The sequence below is a fragment of the Globicephala melas genome, chromosome 12 (genome assembly GCF_963455315.2).
Source record: "Globicephala melas chromosome 12, mGloMel1.2, whole genome shotgun sequence".
NCBI classification, from domain to species: Eukaryota; Metazoa; Chordata; class Mammalia; order Artiodactyla; family Delphinidae; genus Globicephala; species Globicephala melas.
In genome coordinates, this window is record NC_083325.1 from 81,892,812 (window position 1) to 81,911,156 (window position 18,345).

The 18,345-nt window shown below is 50.4% G+C and overlaps 1 protein-coding gene across 1 annotated transcript in view; it reads right to left on the reverse strand.

Moving 5' to 3' along the window:
• The window catches only part of GREB1 (growth regulating estrogen receptor binding 1), a 69,577-nt gene that overhangs the window by 25,273 nt on the left and 25,959 nt on the right, over positions 1–18,345 (reverse strand). The window contains exons 10-19 of the mRNA XM_060309299.1: positions 16,865–17,215; positions 15,663–15,791; positions 14,816–14,944; positions 13,982–14,179; positions 13,045–13,225; positions 11,118–11,313; positions 9,537–9,673; positions 3,797–4,136; positions 1,875–1,990; positions 373–572 (exon numbers count right to left, since the gene is read on the reverse strand). Coding sequence (XP_060165282.1) covers positions 373–572; positions 1,875–1,990; positions 3,797–4,136; positions 9,537–9,673; positions 11,118–11,313; positions 13,045–13,225; positions 13,982–14,179; positions 14,816–14,944; positions 15,663–15,791; positions 16,865–17,215 — 1,977 coding nt within the window. The remainder of the gene's footprint in view (positions 1–372; positions 573–1,874; positions 1,991–3,796; positions 4,137–9,536; positions 9,674–11,117; positions 11,314–13,044; positions 13,226–13,981; positions 14,180–14,815; positions 14,945–15,662; positions 15,792–16,864; positions 17,216–18,345) is intronic.

Here is an 18,345-nt window from a genome sequence, read left to right on the forward strand (position 1 = left end):
TAGCCTGTTTTCATAAATCTCAATAAGGGACAGGTCCTGTTAATTCACGTAGAGGAAACAAGCGAGTGAACCTTAAACCAGGCAGTAATTCCACCAGCAATTCAAACAAGGCATGAACTTAAAGCCTAGGAAATGTCCATTTTTCTTCCTACTCTTTAAGAATTCTAGAGCTACAGGAAATCCTGTTGGGATTTCCATTTTCTCACATTTTCTCACATGACCAAAAATGAGGGGGAGAAAGCCAAATCTGAAATCATTGAGGGATTTCCCCCAAAGACGTATGTAGATGTCTCTCATCGGGAGCTGCTGACCAGCAGGTGGGCCCAGGGCTGCTCCGCGCGTGGGACAGGTGTCCAGCCCGGCCCTCCGCACCTTCCATCACCAGTTCCTCATCCTCGTTGTCTGTGCTGCTCAGCTTTTCGGCGTCGCTCTCCAAGGCCTCACTCCGGGCCCGCTTCTCCAGGGGAGCCTCGCTGCTCACAAAGTAAGCAGCCAGGCCCAGTTCCTGCTCCAGTGCCGTCCTCACCAGGCAGGAGGAGTTTATGAGCCGCAGGTCACAGTACCGTAGAGACCTGGGAGGAAACGGAAGAAGGGCTCTATCGACTGCCTTCTACAGAGGAGGTACCGCTCGCGCTGGGGACCAGCACGCTGCCTTCCTCACTAGGCCCCTAGGACTCATGCAAACGGAGAAGCAAACAGCATCACTGCGACCCCTGAGCAACAAAGTCTGTTTGACTGCAAGTCTCTGGGGGCCCTTGCCGTGGATTTAGCCCCGCGCTGCTTGGAATCAAAAGAACACTGACTTTCAGGTCAGACAAAACGGAGGCTTGAACCCCAGCCCTGCCACTTCCTGGGGACAGACCCTCAACAAGCTGGGCAACGTCTTGGAGGCTCAGATTGTTTTCAAATGAAAGACGGCCGTGAATATTAATAACCATCTACGTGCACTGCTGGGAGAAATATATGTAATAAGTGGATATTTGATGATTCCATCAACATTTAAAATGTGCCCAAGACTATGCCCCATGCAAGGGAGAGGATGGTCATCAAGGGGTCGCCATACTGGAAACGAGAGTCTGCCTGGGAAGACATGCCAATGAGTCACGACACACGTGGAGGAGGGGGCACAGAGGGCAGGCTGGGGCAGGGCTCGGAGCTGCGCGGGGGAAACGGCAAAGGGCTTGGAGAGAGGCAGATGGGGGTTGCAGGTAGGCTTTTACTAAAGCAAATGACCTTTCACTTGCTCATCTATAAAACAGGGTAGTAATACTATGGTCGTAAGGTGCAAATGCTAGATTAAAAGTCTAGCCCAGTGCCTGATACAAAAAGTAAATGCTTGCTCAACGTTAAGATAGACTAAGGCATTGTCTTAGCCCTTACGGAGTTGAGGAATAGAAGACTTGATCCGTGACACGGCAACAACTGAGGTTGAACCCTGTGCGGACACTTTTACCCAGCCCATGAGTACGCGGCGCGAGGTGGCCCTCACGAAAGTGTCGTGTGGCCAAACGGCAAGAAGCCGGGAGGCCCCGGTGTCCGCCATGCAGCGCACTGGCTTAATCTCTGTAAACCTCAGCTTCCTCATCAGCTACCGGGCCTCCACCCATGGAGCCCAGCAAGAGTCCCCACATCCACCAGCACGAGCCCGGGGGGTGCCTGTCCGAGAATTAGGAAAAGCTGCCCAGGCCTCAGACGCATTTCACTGACATTTGCTGGAAAACGGTCACCATGAAGATACACATCTATGATGACTCTGATGTGAATGCATTCCCAAGAGTCGGGCAGGGGAAGCCTGACCTGGCAAAGCCCCCAGCGGCGAGCGCAGGCAACTGGCTCCTCAGAGACCCCCAGGTACACAGTCCCTCCCCACTCACCTCGGTAAGGACTCCCCGTGTGGGTCCATCCCACTAAAGATCAGGATGCACGGCAGGCCCTCCAACTCCAGGTACGTCTGAGGCCTCCATTCCGCATCCTCAATCTTCTGCCACATCTGCAGGTAATTAAAAAGAAAGCTGTGGGCTTCCCTGGTGGCGCAGTGGTTGAGAGTCCGCCTGCCGATGCAGGGGACGCGGGTTCGTGTCCTGGTCCGGGAAGATCCCACATGCCGCGGAACGGCTGGGCCCGTGAGCCATGGTCACTGAGCCTGTGCATCCGGAGCCTGTGCTCCGCAACGGGAGAGGCCGCAACAGTGAGAGGCCCGCGTACCGGAAAAAAAAAAAAAAAAAAGAAAGCTGTAAGACTTCTTACTTTCCAACCAGCCCAGCTCCAAGGGAACCTTGATGTCCTTCTGCTGATTTAAAGCCCTTGCAATGCCTCGCTGGATTTTTATCAAATTTAAACTGCAAATAGGCATACCACTGGCTTCACCACGGGACGCCCAGCCACATAGAACACTGCCTAGCACTCATCAGCCGTTCAAGAGATATCTGCCAACAGACTGACTGATTCTTTTTTTTTTTGCGGTACGCGGGCCTCTCACTGTTGTGGCCTCTCCCGTTGTGGAGCACCAGCTCCAGACGTGCAGGCTCAGCGGCCATGGCTCACGGGCGCAGCTGCTCCACGGCATGTGGGATCTTCCCGGACCGGGGCACGAACCCATGTCCCCTGCATCGGCAGGCAGACTCTCAACCACTGCGCCACCAGGGAAGCCCCTGACTGATTCTTTGCGAGACAGTATATACCCAACTGCCTGACATTCGGTGCGAGACAGTATATCCCCAACTGCCTAACATTCGGTACTATGTTCTCTCCGCTGTGGGGCTGTGCCTTCACAGTGCCTTCCCAATTATTCTCTCAGTATTCTCACCCTAATCCTTTTGCATCCTCCGTCACCTGTACATTTAGTGAAAGGCAATTATGGTTCAGGCACTGTGCTAGTCTGGGAGTCTGAGATGTGTGGGGCTGTCCTTGCCCTTCTCTGCTGGGGGAGGAGCAAGATGACAGGCAGGGAAAGCAGAACCTGCCCCGGTTTGGGGGGCGCAGGGGGACAAGTAGGGGGAAGGGCAGCTTCCTGAAAGAAGAAAAGACTCTGGGGACTTCCCTGGGGGTGCAGTGGTTAAGAATCTGCCTGCCAAGGCAGGGACACGGGTTCGAGCCCTGGTCCGGGAAGATCCCACATGCTGCGGAGCAACTAAGCCCCTGTGCCACAACTACTGAGCCTGCGCTCTAGAGCCCATGAGCCACAACTACTGAGCCTGCATGCCACAACTACTAAGCCCACGTGCCACAACTACTGAACCCATGAGCCACAACTACTGAAGCCTGCGTGCCTAGAGCCCATGCTCCGCAACAAGAGAAGCCACCGCAATGAGAAGCCCGCGCACCACAACGAAGAATAGCCCCTGCTCACCACAACTAGAGAAAGCCCGCGTGCAGCAACAAAGACCCAACACAGCCAAAAATAAATAAATAAATAAGTATTTTTTTAAAAAAAGACACTGAGTTGAATTCTGCAGATTGATAGGCATCAGCTAAATAAACAAGAAGAAGAAGAAATGAATCCCCAGAAAGAAATAAAATCAAGCTACAACCCAGAAGTTTGAAAGAGCAAGACAGTGTGTTTTTTGGGGGGTGCAGCTTTTATAAGTAATGTGGTGCAGCTGGACTGAAAGCTGCAGGTAGGGATGTGGCGAGAGAGGCAGCTGGAGGGGCGGCCCGGTATGCAGAGGCCACGATGGACCTATGGACCGGGATGGGACCTTAAGGAGTTTGTCGCCACCCCACTCCCTCTCCTCCCCTCCCCCTGGTGGTCCCGCCCCACTGCCCTCCCAGGAGTCTATCCCCACTCCTGTCCCACCTTGAGCTGCTTCAAGAAGTGCTTCCCGATGGTGATGCCAGAGCTGGGGTTGCCCAGGATGATCTCAAAGTGCTCCTCCAGGGCCAGCCGCGCCCGCACGTGGGCCAGCCGTTCGTAGGCCACAGCCGCCAGTGGGGAGCAGGGCACCCGCAGCAGGACCATGAGCCCGTGGCCGCAGGGGCACTGCTTCGGGGAGTTGATGAGGTTCTGCGTGATCTCCAGCGTCTCCACCGACGTGTAGTTCTTCATCTGAGAGAGGCCGCTCACGGCCATCATCGCGGCCGTGTAATGCTGCACGAGAACAAAGGTCCTGATCACCGCACTGTGCAGGCGGGGGAACCTGCAAGGAACAGAGAGACCACGTCGTGACCCAGGGCTGCACCCCCCAAGGATGCCGGGAGAGCTCCGAGACAGAAAGGCCTTCCCGGGGCAAACAAGTGACCCAGACACCTGCCATCTCGGGCACAGGCAACTCCTGGATCACAAACAAGTGGTGCTGCCTTTTGAAGCTGGTTGTTTACAACCCGAAATTGAAGTCTTCCTTAGAAGTCAAGTCAAAAACTGCTTTATCATTTCCAGCTGAGAAACAGAAGCAAAGTTTTGCTGTTGCTGCTGGCTCATACTAGCTGCTCAATAAAGATCTGTTCAATGACTAGATGAATGAGTAAAATAAATGCCCATCATCAGCTTAATTTACGTTTCCATGAGTTAGGTCATTTGCCCCAGGTTCCCACTGGCAATAGAAGAACCATCAGTAATCAGTACGTAAGTGCAGCTACCACTTACCCCAGATTTGGGGGACCATCCTAAAGGCATATCATTCATTTCATGTACAGTGAGTTATCAGAAATGCAACTAATGTGATTTTAATTGGACAGATGAATTACAAATCCAAACACAGCCGGTCAAACCAAGAATCCCAGTTTTTGTTTCAGAAGCTGTGGTCACACGAAGGGGGAGACCCGTCCCACAACTACGTGCACTGCCAGAACAGCTCTGACCCTTGTGCCAGAGACAGACCCCAGAACACCACCAGAAAAACCCAAGTCACTGGATGTCGCTCTGTGTTTCCAGTAGGAATAGACAAATTGATGTTCCGTTTATAGGCAATGCTCTCGGCGGTTTATTTAGATGGAATGAGTCCCTTGACTCAGTGGCTTTTTGGAGCAAAGATAAAGTAGTTTCTTGACCTACAAAGACAGGAACAACCCCACGGCCCGTGTCACCCTGTGAGTTCTATCAGGGCAGTCAGCTCACCTTCCAACAGCATCTCTGATATCTTCTGCCCATCGTTATACTTTTGTTCATTCTTTCTCCTTAGCACTCAACTACTTTATGGCGTCTATGAACTGAAGAGTTGGCCTGGCAGACTTGCCAATACCAGTGCCATCTTGGGAAGGCATTAAGGGTCTGCAGGTTCTGACACAAAGGGGACCAGTGGCCCAAGCACTGCTTTACCCTGCCCCTGGTGCACTGGCCAAGTAGTGCCCAGGAAGAAAGAGAGCAGAGTGCAAAATGCATTGTCTCCACTCTACAGCACTGCCCCAGCTGTGGTGGCCCCTCGTCACCTTGAGCAAGGGAAGAAGAGCAAGGTGTCCCTTAGGGAGCAGCACACTCTTCTCCCCACGTCCAACATCCGCTTTCCACTCTGCTCAAAGGACAAGCAGAGACTTCTGCTTCAGGCCAAGACAGAGTAACAGGGACCAGATTTACTTTTCCATCAGAAATAACTAAAAATCTGGATGAATATATGAAACAACAGTGTTTCAAGACAACGAGCAACGGAAGACAGTGATCCTTCGAGATGGGAAAGAAATTAGGTGAGTCTCCGGTTTCCACCCGGAAAGAGTTCCCAGGATTGCTCAGGAAGGAGGAGCCCAGGCAAGCCCCAGTGTCTCCCTGAGTTGAGGAAAGATCTGGAGTCCAGGGAAACCAAGGCAGCCAGAGTTCATGGGGGAAATTACCAAAGAGGAGAGAACTGCACAGATAAGAGAACTCAGGAGAGCCGCACAGGGTCCCACTCAAGTCCTCAGCTAAGTAGCGATCAGTGCATATATGTGAGAAAACTACCCAAAGCCAAGAAAAGGACCATCCAAAAGGATGAGAGGGAACAAGACTTCAAACTCACATAGGGCTTGGAATAGTTCCCGTTCCCAACGCCAGTGTGGAAGACATCAAAATTCATGAAATATTGTAGAGTACTTAGAGGGTTTCACTTCAGTAGTGAACAAAATTAGCCCTAGACTAAAAACTGCTCTGGTCCTGCCTAACAAAGTTTAAAAGCAAGACCTGAAAGAATTAAACTGTTTCCAAGGAACTTAACTGTATCTCAGAACAAAGCTTAAGAAGATTTATAGGAATACAAATATATCCAGCACCCAACGAGGTAAAATTCACAATGTCTGGCATCCTCTCAAAAATTACCAGATATGTAAAGAAGCAGAAAAATACAGCCCATAATAAGGAAGGGGGAAAATCAACCAATAGAAACGGACCCAGAAACAACACAGATGACAGTATTGGTAGAGAAGAACATTAAAACAACTGGTATAACTATATTCCATATGTTTACGAAGATACAGGAAAAATTGAGCTTTTTAAATGGAAATATAAAAAAGACTCAGATTCTAGAGATGAAAACTAAAATGTCTGAAACAGAAAAAAAACTGGATCCTGAATTCTCATGGGAGCTACGATCTTGGTATTTGGCCCAGCCCTGCCAGCTACAATGGATCAGTTCAGGAATGGCTACCTGACCCAGGATGGGTCATCAGTCTTTTCTTGGGATTTTTCAAACTATTTATAAGAATCAGTCCCCTTCTAGAAGCTGGAGAATATGAAGTTCAGCAGCAGCTAGGGATGATGTCAGCACATGGAAGAAACCAGTGTGTGATGAGATACAATAAAGCTAACACAGAAAAATACCAAAGACAAGACAACACAGTCTCGGCAGTGTTTAATACCTAACTTAAGTTGCTCCTGAAACCAGCTGCATCGGGTTCTGTGGTTTATTTATTCAACCTCTCCTTTTATTTCATGAGTCAGTGCATTCCTCTCCCTTTCCTAAAGTAGTTGAAGTTGGGTTTCAGTCACTTGCAAGGAACAGTCCTTATTAATAAACAAACACAAGTAACAATTTATTATCAATTTGTCAGTGTGTACCTTCATGTATGTGCTACCTGAAATTGCCTTTCTTCTTCTCTTAGGAACCTTGTTATATGACTATTTTGCTTTTGTGAAAAATAAAAATAAACTGGATGTGACTGAGAGCAGAAAAAAAAACACTAGTAAACTTGAAAACATAACAATAGAAAGGATCTAAAATGAAACAGAGGGAAACAAAATAATGACTGTAGCATCGGAGAGCTATGGAACAACTTCAAGTAGGCTAATATATGTACAATTGGATCACTCTAAAAGGGGAAAGGAGAGATGTAGAAAAAATTTTTGAGGAAATAATGACTAAAATTTTTTCGTATTTGATGAAAATTCAATTAACTCAAGAAACATGAAGAAAACCACACCAAGGCCTATCTTAATCAAATTGCTTAAAATCAGTGACAAATTTAAAACATTTTGAAGTAGCCGGGGTTGGGAGGGAGTGGTGGGGAAGAGAGGTCATTACACAGAGAGAAACAAAGGTGACGATGACAGCAGACTTCTGGTTTGAAACAATGTATGTCAGAAGATAGTAGAGCAACATCTTTAATACTTTGAAAGAAAGAAGTCAACCTAAATTTTATACCCAGGGAAAATATCTTTCAAACATGAGGCAAAATAAAGACTTCTAAAGACACATAAAAACTGAAAGAATTCATCACCAGCAGACCTTCCCTCCAAGAAATGTTAAAGAAAGTCCTTTGGACAGAAGGAAAATGATGCCAGCTAAAAATCTGGATCTACCCAAAGGAATGAAGAGCACTGGAAGTATTAACTATGTGCATAAATAAAAAAGGAGGCCTTAAAAAATATTCTTATTTAAATATCTTTAAAAGATGACCGACTGCCTAAAGCAAATGTGATTTATTGGGGAGTTTGTAACATATATAAGTGAAATGTATGATAACAAAAGCACAAAGGCTAGGAGGAGAGCAATGGAAACATACTATTGTAAGAATCTTATACAGGAAGTGGCACAGTATCGCTTGAAAGCAGACTGTTCAGGCAGGTTCAATGATTTGCCTAAAGTTAAAAGTAATGAAGAGTAGAGCCAGGAGGTATGGTGCCACGATCACTCTGGCCTTCTACCAGTGTGAGAGCTCGCTCCGTACAGTTTAGTAGGTCTACTGTTTTGGACTTAAGTGACCAGGATTTGGTCTGGCTTCACTACAAACCCCCCACATGACTTTGGGCAAGTGACCTAACCCAAGTCTTTGTTTCTTTCTCTGTCAAGTGGGGAAATAACAGTGTCTCCTATCTCACTGCGCCATTGTGAGGATTATATTAGGCAATAAATGGAAAATACTGGCCCAGCGTCTACAGATCACTAAGCACTCAGCACATGCTTCCTGCACGAGGAGAAGCTGGGGAGCCAGGCAGAGAAGCAGAGGCAGGACAAAGGTCAGTTCTCACAGCCTTAGTGTAAAATCTTGGCGGGTGTCTTCCCTCAGCAAGGTTACGAGAGCTCAGCTGACGATCCACGAGTTGGAGAAGTGGCCTGATTAAACCCCTCAGCATCAGAGCTGAAAGGGACTGAGCTCCCCGAAGGGTGCTCCGGGGAACACGAATCCCATGAGACCATGGAGATGCCGCACGCTCTAGCCGTCCCTTGGAGATTTATAGCACACACGGCACACTGAAGGCTTCGAGAACTCTCATTGCGAGAAGAATCCTTTGTTAAATGTAAGGTTTATCAAACACACATGACCATGGAACCCCTCGTGACGTAACAACTATTAGGATCCAGCAGTATAGCCTGGAGCACAGCTTGGGAAGCACACGTCTAATTCAATCCCTTTGTCAGCAAGCGAGACAAATGAGGTACCACGAGGGGAGATGGCAGAGCTCAGTTCATCACCCACAACTGGCGGCAGAGCCATTCACTTTGTTTTGTATTAGACAGTCTGTAAAACTTGGCCTGGCTTTTCCACGTATAAACCGTGTGGATGTCGGCACTTAACCCCCCTGAGCCTCAGTTCCCTCATCTGTAAGACGGCAGTGCTGATATCCACCTCGGGGGTCTGCTGTGACAGGGCTGAAAAGGTAGCACTGACTCTGGGCTCACACCCAGTTCTGTCACTCGCTAGACGTGTGGCCTGAGAAAGCCATGGAGTCTCCCTGAGTCTCAGTCTACTTGCAAAATGGAAATAATAATAGCAACTGGCTCAGAGAGGTCGGGAGGACTAAATAACGTAATGAAAGTAAGAACAGTGACTGGCGAGAAATAAGCACACAGTAGGTGATGTGCAAAGGAAATAAAGACAAAGCCAACTGACCGCCACGCTCTCTTCCTTGGCGCCTTTTGCTATCTCACCTCCCGTTTTCTTGCCTTCCCTTGAGTCTCAGACATGCAATCCCACATTCTAGCATACTTCTGCCCATTCTCATCTCTCAAATTTTCTGGAACAACATCACCGGCCCAAAATGCAAGACGAGAAATAAACCAGGATCCCTTTAACGGAGGGACTGAGTCACCCAGGAAGGGAGAGCGGTGGCCCCTCCCTGGAATTCCCTGGCTGCACATCCCTCACCTTGTACTTGACTACGGAGCATTTTTAGTAACTTCAAGAGAGACAGGTACCTTTTTCCCAATGCGGTGACCATGGCCTCAAAGGAGCTGTCGTATCTCAGCAAGGGGAGGCTGTGTCCTGAGAGGGTGGACTCGATGAACTCGGACAGCCCAAAGTACTTCTTATTCTCAGGATACAAGTCCACTCCCTAAAACACAAGCACATCGGTCACGCAAACACTGCCTTTGTGGGGACTGAAGGGGTCACATGCTGGGCGCACAGATGACGTGGACAGGCATCTTGATCTGAACTGTGCTGACTCTGCAATCCCCTGGGTGACGTTTTACAACTGTCTTTCCTCTGCGCCCCAGAGCACAGAGCACTCCACGCGTAAGGGTCGGCGCCTCCCCGTCAGTGAAGACTGTTCCATTCAGTTGACCCTAGTGCCTTCGCCAAGAAGAAAATCAGACTCTTTTTTTTTTTAAACACACAACTTCCTTTGTTAAAATTGCTTCTTTCCAACAATTTTAGCTGGTTTTAGGAATAGACAAATCAACTGTTTTGCATTCAGCTGCTATTAAATCAGCAGAAAGAAATGCATTTATCCAACCAATTTTACCCACACTGATATAAAATTCCTCCCCAACTAGCATCAGAGCTTATCAAACTTCAGAGCACGGCAAAGTTGTGGGAGGACGCTAAAATTACAAAGGCATGAACTTCACCCTCAAGCAGCACAGTGGTTAAACATGAGGGCCGTGGATTTCGCTGGACTGGGTCATATCCCGGCTCCAGAACCTTCTAGCTGCATGGCTTTAGGCAAGTGGCTTAACCCCTCCCCTCTGCCTCATTTTCCCCATTTGTAAATCAGAAATCATCCTAGCACCTGTGTCTTATCTGAGTTCATATGATAAAGCACTTAGAACAGTGCCTGCCTAGCTCACGGTAAGCGCTACATAAAAACAAATGCCGTTGCTACCCCTGATTCTGAATCGGCAGGAAGGAACCCAAGCATTAGCACCTTTAGAAGTTCCCTGGATGATTCCGAGACACTCCGAAAAAGTCCGCAACTTGATGTCCACTTATTGCTTGTGTAATTAGGTGGGATCCAACCACCAGATTTCTCAAATTACCAGAATGACAGCTGTCTTCTATTTTGATGAGAAAATGGCAGGTGATAAGCTGAAATAAAGCTCACCAGGGTTTGTGGACGTGCGTTCAGTTTGAGGAAGGAGATTTTGAACCTCGCTGCTGAAGGATGCAGGGGTAGGAAAGATAGGAACATTTCCAGGGCTTCTAGACAAACTTAGAGTCACCCCATGTGGAGTCCAAATCCCCACAGCTCTAGAGGGCTGTGCGTCCAACACCAGGAGAGCAGGTGTTCAGAACGCTGCTCAGAGAGCTTCAGTCGCCAGAGAAACAGTAAACCGACTCTGTTGCGTTACATGCTCTGAGACAGGGAGCCGACGAATGCACACAGGAAGGTTTCTAAAGACCAAGAAGGGTTTAAATCTAACCCTGGGTAGAATCAGAGCCAAGGAGCTGGAACCCACGGAGCCTCAACTGGGCTAGTCAGTCAACTCTTTAGTGAACAGGATCTCTCCCAGCGCAAGGTCATTGCTACAGTGGGCCCAGCGGCCTGGGACACTCACATTACTGTAGGAGGCCGGCCAGTGTATCTCGTTGTAAGGACTGATGAGGGTGTGCTGCGTCTGCAGTGCGTACGGGAAGGAGGTCACGTGGAGCACCACGATGTTGGGGGCCTCCTTCACCTCCTTGCAGTTGAGCAATCTGTCCACCAACCCCACGGACGGGTCACTCTGGGAGTAGAGGTCATGAACAGTGCTACTGAGAGAGCAGAAGAGGGAGAAGAAATGATAAGTGCAATGGCAAGCACTGTCCTGTCATCCGACGACAATCAGGCAGTTGGATCAATTGACTGTGAGCCTCCCAACGCCGGCAGCAATCGAAGCTTAGGGCTCTGCCCACGACCAGCAAAATGAAAGTTAAATATGACTGCACTTCAGGTACCCATCAGGGACTCCCCGGAACACTCACGACTTATTAAAAGCTTGGCTGGGGGAGCAGCGTCTGTAGAGGATTGCTTGCAAGACACACAATCCACCCGCTTCTCTAGCACAGGAACGCTCACCCAGGAGTTGTCAATGAGTCTCGCCTTTTCTCCCTCGGCCCCATCTGATTGTACACCTGCCTCCTTAAATCCTTTTCTCCAACAGTCCTACTGATCTTTCTTTTTTTTAAAAAATAAATTTATTTATTTTATTTATTTATTTTTGGCTGCATTGGGTCTTCGTTGCTGCGCACGGTCTTTCTCTAGTTGCGGGGAGCGGGGGCTACTCTTCGCTGCGGTGCGCGGGCTTCTGACTGCGGTGGTTTCTCTTGTTGCAGGGCATGGGCTCCAGGAGCACAGGCTCAGCAGTTGTGGCTCGCGGGCTCCAGAGCACAGGCTCGGTAGCCGTGGCGCACGGGCCTAGGTGCTCCGCGGCACGTGGGATCCTCCCGGACCAGGGCTCGAACCCGTGTCCCCTGCATCGGCAGGCGGACTCTCAACCACTGCGCCACCAGGGAAGCCCTCCTACTGATCTTGAAATGACCCAAAGAGGACATAACATGGTAACTTCTGTACTAAATTTTAAAGTATAGGGTCAGGAATGGGAAGCATTTCAGACACGGGGCCGAGGAGACAAGTGCATCTCAGCCTTTCTCAGTGGGTCAGTGGTCTCAGCATTCTTGTCTGTAAATCTAGGGGGACAGGAAAACATCAGTGCTTCACCTTTCGGGTGGCAGGTAGCCACTCTGAGAAACCTACCCACCAAATGAATGTGTACAATTTAGCTTATTATATACTTCAGAATGTTCAAATTCCCCCACGCCCGTGCATGGACGCGAGAATGTAAACCCTTTAACTGGGCGAACTTTAAGGCTCCGGCCAGCCCTGAGCTTCAGGCCCTGCGCTAAATCAAAGCCTTCCTCCGATACCCGACCCACAATCTTCTTTCCCCCCTCGTCCATGTCAGCGGCAGTGTCTAAACACATAACCCCAAGGCCAGTCTCATGGACATGACCAATCCTGGTGAACACCCAGGAATCCTGCCAGACTCCAGGCTTGACACCATGTGAAATTCATCTCGATTTATGTTCATTTGAAGTGAGAAAGTAAAACCTCCCCTGGGAAGGGCACCAGCTGTGACCCATGGTGTGCAGAGCCAGTGGGGCTCCATCAGGAAGGGGCCTGGGCAGAGCTACTCCCATCAGGATCCCTTCCCGGCACCTGTCGCTCTGCCACTGATACCCTCCCTCCCCTACCCCAGCCTGCGACATTGAGCGAGGTGCTTCCCTTCTCTCGTTGCCATAATGGTACCTTTCAGAGGCTGCACTAGATGATCTCTCAGGTAAGTTCCGGCCCTAAGGTCTGAAATACACCCGCAGCCTCTGCCTACAAATGCCAAGCCCCCAACACCATTCATCTTTTTAACACTTATACCCACGGTATTATCCGTACATATTCATTCAAAGAAGGGAAATGCCAGCCCTGCCATGTGCCAAAGCCAGTCTAACCTCACGAGATCCCAGTGGGCGTGGTCATGGATGAGGACAAAGAGCGTGTGTGGGTTCTGAAAGGAGTTTTGCAGAAAGGACTTGAACTTGGTCTGTGCCTCGGCATCCAGCTTCAGAACGTACTGCTCGACCCTCTGCTTGGTCATGTGCTCCTTCTGCAAGCCGAGCTCCAGCAAAACCCCTGCAACACAGTGAAGATACATCAGTAACGCCAAACACGGTCATGAAAATACATCAGTGACTCCAAACACGGTCATGAGCTTCTCACTCAGCAGCAGACGCTTGAGGCGCATCTCCCATATGGCAGGTTCCTCGCTGGGACTGGAGGCTACAGGGATGCAGGCGGAACGTGTGAGTCAGGGAGGCCGATTCCCGTGCAAACGACTGTCGTGTCACTGCCTGCAGGAGCAGGGCCTGGAGGTGGGTCTGCTCCCCAGTGTGCTATGTACACAGCCCACCCAGGGGCACAGCAAAGCTGCCTTCGTGAAGCAGCTGATCCCAGCGTGGGTGACTGAAAGAAAGGGAAAGGTCCCCTCTCACCCACCCAAATCATCTCCAGCCTGAACGCCACCAGGCCGTAGGTTAGAGCACTCAGAGTGAACCCTCCGAGTGAAGACGTTGACTCTCTGTGTGGTTCATGTTTCATCCCCTTGAAAGCACAGGGAAAATACATTAAGTTGACGCCAGATATCAGGACATACTTCACTGACTTGAGTGAGACAGAGGGAACACTGAAGTCATGTTCTACCTTTAACAGATTATAAAATAGTGGACAAGTCACTTCCTCCGGGCAGCAGTTTCATGAGCTATGAAACCGGGGTGTTGATACGGCACCCTCTACTTTAGAAGTAAAGATGGTGGTAGAATCCAAACCTGAACGCAAACAGATCAAAGCTTCTCCACACAGACTTCACACTTGCCCCTGAAAGGCCCGTACCTGAATGCCAGACGTGGAACAGGGTCTGCTGGTAGGTCACTTCTGAGGGTGGAATACAAATCAGAAAGTCCACCTTCTCAAAGGATCCTAAGTCCAGATTCTGGGTGCTGGAATCTGCGATTGAACACACGTGGGAGAGGAGCTTCTGGGCCACGGCGAGCTGGAAGGGCCGGATGTGGTGGGGCTCCAGCTGGTAACCTGGAACCAGAGACCCCGTCAAGGTGAGGTGCACGCCAGCGGATGGCTACAGCCCTGGACCTCTGCTAGGGAATCAGCAGGGGGCCCCCGTCTAGCACACAAAGGGATGAGGGAATGGGGAAAACACCAATATTCACTGAGCGCCTGCTCCGGGCTACCCACCGTGATGGTCATTTCGCACCCTTTTCCTAATTGAAAAATAAAAGGATGAACAGCACTCGAGGGGGCACAGAGGCTGTGACCTACTCCACCTGGAGGGGACAAGGACGGCATCCCAGGGAAGCTGACGCTGAGATTAGATTTTGGAAGAGGTTACAGGTTCTCTGGAAGAGGAGACCATCACAGCCCTTCAGGAACTTAGAATGCATAAAGTATTTCAACAGTGCATCGATAAACTGGAAATCAACAGAGAAATGTGCTATCTCAGGAAAACTGTACAGAGGTACATTTCCGGGTAAAATGAGACTGTTATCGTCAAAGACTAAAACTAAAATTAGATATTAGGTCTGCTCGATTCTAAGGAGATGCCCTGCCCGCTGGAGGTGCCTCTGACTCTGCCTCCTTGCAGCCCCTGGGGGCCCTGGAAGCTACCTCACCAGCCCAGAGCTTGGCCACCAGCGCCCCGGCATCACTCACTTGTGCATACCCGTGTCCCGCCGACATCTAGGGATGCTGATTTGGTGACGGAGGAGGCAGTAAGGGAGGAAGAAACCTGGCCTTGATTTTCCTGATGAAATTTGTCCAGCAAAATATCAATGTCGCCCTCTGCCCAAAACAGAGAGAATAACAGAAATGGGTTTTCCGTCCGTCTCAGTGAAACTCGGCATGCATCTATGGAACACCCGCTGTGTATCAGGCACTGTCCTGGGCCTGGGGCACCAGAGATAGGGTGTCCCATCCTGTCAAGGAGCCCACAGCCCAGGAAGGCAGATGTATGTGCTAAAGAAAATTACATTATGACCCAGAAGGTGCCAGGACAGAAAGAAAGAAGAGCAAGGTGCCAAAGGTCAGGAGGTAGGGGTCTGAGCACATCTTGGAGAAGGAGGGGCCAGCACGAGTTTCTGGGAGGAAATGGGGTGAGTCTTGTAGGGTGAGTGGCCAGGAAAAGAAGGGAGACGGGCGCTCAAGGCATAGGAGACACAGAATGAGGCACAGAGAATACACTTCTCCAGTGAGAAGCTTTAAGCAACACAGAGGGGGAGGCAGGAGGGTGATGGACAGAGCCGGAGAGGTACGGAGAACCAGGCACAAGGCCCTTGTGTGCCCCCAAAGGACAGAAACCACAAAGCCGCCCCCTAGAGAACCCACAGCCAGAGCAGGAAACAGCCAGCCAGAGACCCCACAGATGGAAGGGCTGCCCACACATGTAAATCCGGGCCAGCCTCAGCAGGTCACGGGGGATGGGCTCCATCCCGAGACGACCTTGCCCTTTGTGTCTTTCTCATCAATTTATGAATCTGCACCTGTCTCACTACAAGCCTACCTGGACAGAGGGTGCTAAAAAAGGCTCCCAGAGAGTCCACTTTCCCCGTAACCAGCTCAGAATTGACTTCTTTCTGGTACTCGGCAGGGGTGAGAAGGCTCTCAGAAAGAATCCGGGCTTGGTATTTTCCTGGAAAACAAACAACAATTTGGACTGGGCCCTCTGCTTAGAATTAGCACGTGAGCTCCTCGATGGCAGGGTCTGTGCCTGAATCTCTTTCTCCGTCCATCCCGCAAGCCCAGCACCACTCCTGGCTAAGAGCAGGGCTTCCTGTTGGTGAAATGAATAAAGGGTACACACCCCCAGCCCAGTTTAGTAGCTGGGACAATAAGAGGGAAATCCCCGAGTATGGGCTTTGGAACCTGACTCTCTCCCCGCTTAACTAGCTGTGTAACCTAGGCTGACCCAGCTTCCTCATCTGGAATTCGTGGCTAAAAGTACCATCTACTTCACAGGACTGTTGTGAGGATAAAACAAGACAATGTTTATAAAATATTCAGCCCAGTGCCTGACACAGCAGGGGCTCGAGGTTTATTACTAAAGATATTACTGAAATCAATGTAAAGAATTTATTAAAAACACAGGTGTTTAAGACGAAGGGATGCCAAGAGATGACTGGGACGCTGCAGTTACTGCAATCCTCCATCCCTCCCCCCTCCCCCCGGGACATTCTGCGCCGTTTGGTGTCTGTCTCCCCACCAGAACACACGCTCCAGGAAAGCAGGGACATCACTCCTGTGTCCCCAGCCCCCAGAACAGTGACTGCACATAGTAGGGCTTCAATACATGTTTTTATAATTAATTAGCTAACTGGCTCATTAACCCACACAAACACAAGAAGGCCTTTTTTTTTTTCATCTCCATTAGGTAGTTGAAGAAGCTGAGGGCCAGAGTCATTAAACCACAGACCAGCAGGTGCACGGGGGACCCAGGTTTTCCCTGCATCTAACCAGATCCAAACCTGCCCCCCGTCTCTCTAGAGAAACGGAAACGGCTCATCTTCGACGCCAGGAGGAATGGAATTTTTCCCAAAGCGCACTATTCAGGGCACACCAGGGGCTACTGTGCGCTAACGGCTGTTACTAACCAGCACAGCTGCAAACCCGGGGCCATGAGAGGCAAAAGGGGGCGACGGCAAAGGAGGGCTTCTGGGCACCACCAGACTGCTCTCCCGGCAGCCCAGCGGCGGGGCCCGGCCTCACCGGTGACGGCGATGCAGGAGTCGATGGCGGCACTCCGGCAGGCGCAGATGATCACCACGTAGTTGGTCTTGGCCAGCTTGCCCTCGATGAGCAGGCGGAACATCTCAGAGAGGCCCTCGGCCAGGGAGTAGGTGCACTCGATGATGTGCACGCTGTCGTTGCAGGAGCTGGCGGCCAGGCCGGCCAGCCAGGGCAGCTGTGCAGAGGTGACGGGCGCCACGGCCCCAGGCGCCGGCGGGACGGGCTGCGGTGGCGCCTGCTGGTACTGCCGGATCTCCGTCAGGTGCGACTCCCGCCAGGAGCGCAGGAAGATCTGCTCCAGGTCCTCCATCAGGGGCACCTGGTCCGCCGCTGGCAACGACAAGGCGGGCAGAAGGGGCTTCAGCACCTGCCCCACGCGGCAACTTCACGCCAATATAACCGGGCCGTGCTGGGGAAATGCGTGTAAACGAACTCTCAGATAACGCAACCTAAATGATTAACGTTAAATGGTAGGCGAGACAGCTGGGAAAAAGACGGAGGTGATGAAAGCAGCCCTCATCTCACCATCCTAACAGAACCACTACTATTTTTGTGTGTTTCTCCAATTTTTTTTTTTTTTTTTTTTTTTTTTTTTTTTTTTTTCAGTACGCAGGCCTCTCACTGTTGTGGCCTCTCCCGTTGCGGAGCACAGGCTCCGGACGCGCAGGCTCAGCGGCCATGGCTCACGGGCCCAGCCGCTCCGCGGCATGTGGGATCTTCCCGGACCGGGGCACGAACCCATGTCCCCTGCATCGGCAGGCGGACTCTCAACCACTGCGCCACCAGGGAAGCCCCTCTCCATCTTTTTTTTTTCCACGTGCAGGTTTTACATCGTTATAATGACTGCGGGCCTATGACATCGAGGCGTGTCTGCTTCCCTCACCATCACGGCACTATCATGCTTGCGTGACGTTTACGGCCTTCATAAACAGCACTGCTAACGGGCACTGCTAACGGGGAGGCACCACCACGGACTGAGCGATGCTGATCTACTGTTGACCCCTGTACTGCTTCCAGATAAGGACATTTATGAACGCTTCTGCAATACACAGCTTTACGTTTAGGACGTTCCTTAGCCTAAATGCTCTAAATCGGGCTTACAGAGCCCACTAATACATATCATCAGACTGTCTCCAGATGGTTTAAATGTCTCAATGTACCACGACACTAATGACACGCGATAACCCTGGTTCTGCTGCACCCTTAGCTCCACTGGATAGCATCGTTTGGGTTGTTACCATCAGTTTAGTTGAGAAAAGCATCACTTGTTTAATGTGTTAACTTTGCATCTCTTTGATGACTAGTGAGACTGAGTACCTTCAATGCTTTCCTCCCTATGGGTATTTTCTGGTTGATGCGTCAACATTTCATATTTGGGTGAGCTGGAGGAAAGAGCACCACGCTTCGATGTAGAAGACGTGTCCCCATCCAGCTCCACCCGGCACCAGCTGTGCAGCCTT